General features: G+C 36.8%; 1 protein-coding gene across 1 annotated transcript in view; it reads right to left on the minus strand.

Moving 5' to 3' along the window:
- The window catches only part of LOC117119721 (UNC5C-like protein), a 15249-nt gene extending 14284 nt beyond the window's left edge, over window positions 1-965 (minus strand). Inside the window, exon 1 of the mRNA XM_033264567.1 lies at window positions 813-965. Within this exon, the coding sequence (XP_033120458.1) occupies window positions 813-960 (148 nt within the window). The 5' untranslated portion in view covers window positions 961-965. The remainder of the gene's footprint in view (window positions 1-812) is intronic.
- Between the last annotated feature and the right edge of the window lie 50 nt (window positions 966-1015).

Below are 1015 nucleotides of genomic sequence, written 5' to 3' on the forward strand. Positions count from 1 at the left end.
ATATAATAATATATGCTTTTGATTGATTGATTTTGGTTGAGAACTGTGGCACTGTTCTTCACATCCCTTAGATTCTGATTGTGGTGTTGCTGCGCTTAAAAATGCGTTTCGTTTTAAAGGATCTAATGAGTGTTTTAGAAAAAAAAGGATTGCTATATTTTTTCGGCACCTAGACTTTATCGGAATCATACGCAAGTGGCGTGGGTGGGGTGGATTAGGACCGGGTCGGGGAGACCTTATACGATCGGGAAAGTTCACTCTACCAACTCGATAAAAGCTTTGACGGTTCTTCACACAGGAATGCCATTTTTTTCGGCCGTGAACCAGTTCGGCCGCGTTTTAACATCCAGAATTTCCGGAAATTAAGTGTGATTCGTTGCGGCTTTAATAATTTACTATCCTTACTTTACAAATAAGTAGGCATATCATATCAAGTTACCATTGAGAATTTTTACGTTTATTAAACTTATAATTACGGTAGTTTCTTGTCTAATATGCCTGGCCTAGGATTCCGTTGGTCACAGTCGTTTTAGTACTTTTAATACGCACATTTATTATATTATAGTTATCAGTATTAGCATATTTATTAACTGAAACAAATTGACCGAAAATATACAATTCCAAAAGTGTTCCACACTTGCGGTCAAATCGCGGCCGAAACGGTTCTACACCCTTCACAGGCCTATTTGCAAAGTAATTAAAAAAAAATCCCCTACATGCTATTATTAAATGTATACTGTCTATCTACGTATGACGTACAATAGCATAGGATCCAAAACGGAAAGAATTTTTTAAACCATTACTTTACTAACCAATTAGTGAGCAAACGATACACGCCAGGAATATGGATCCAACGATGATGATTGCACCAACACCACTAGCTCTCAAACAACAACTACAGTCATTGCAATTAGTATAATTATTTTTCCAGAATTCTGAATCTATATAAGTCGTATTCATTGCTACACACCGTCGACAAAACACCAATATAGACACACCAAGACACTCCTAACGA

Source organism: Anneissia japonica, unplaced genomic scaffold (genome assembly GCF_011630105.1).
Source record: "Anneissia japonica isolate Jap-2015-1 unplaced genomic scaffold, ASM1163010v1 scaffold285008_len48751_cov103, whole genome shotgun sequence".
In the NCBI taxonomy this organism is placed as follows: domain Eukaryota; kingdom Metazoa; phylum Echinodermata; class Crinoidea; order Comatulida; family Comatulidae; genus Anneissia; species Anneissia japonica.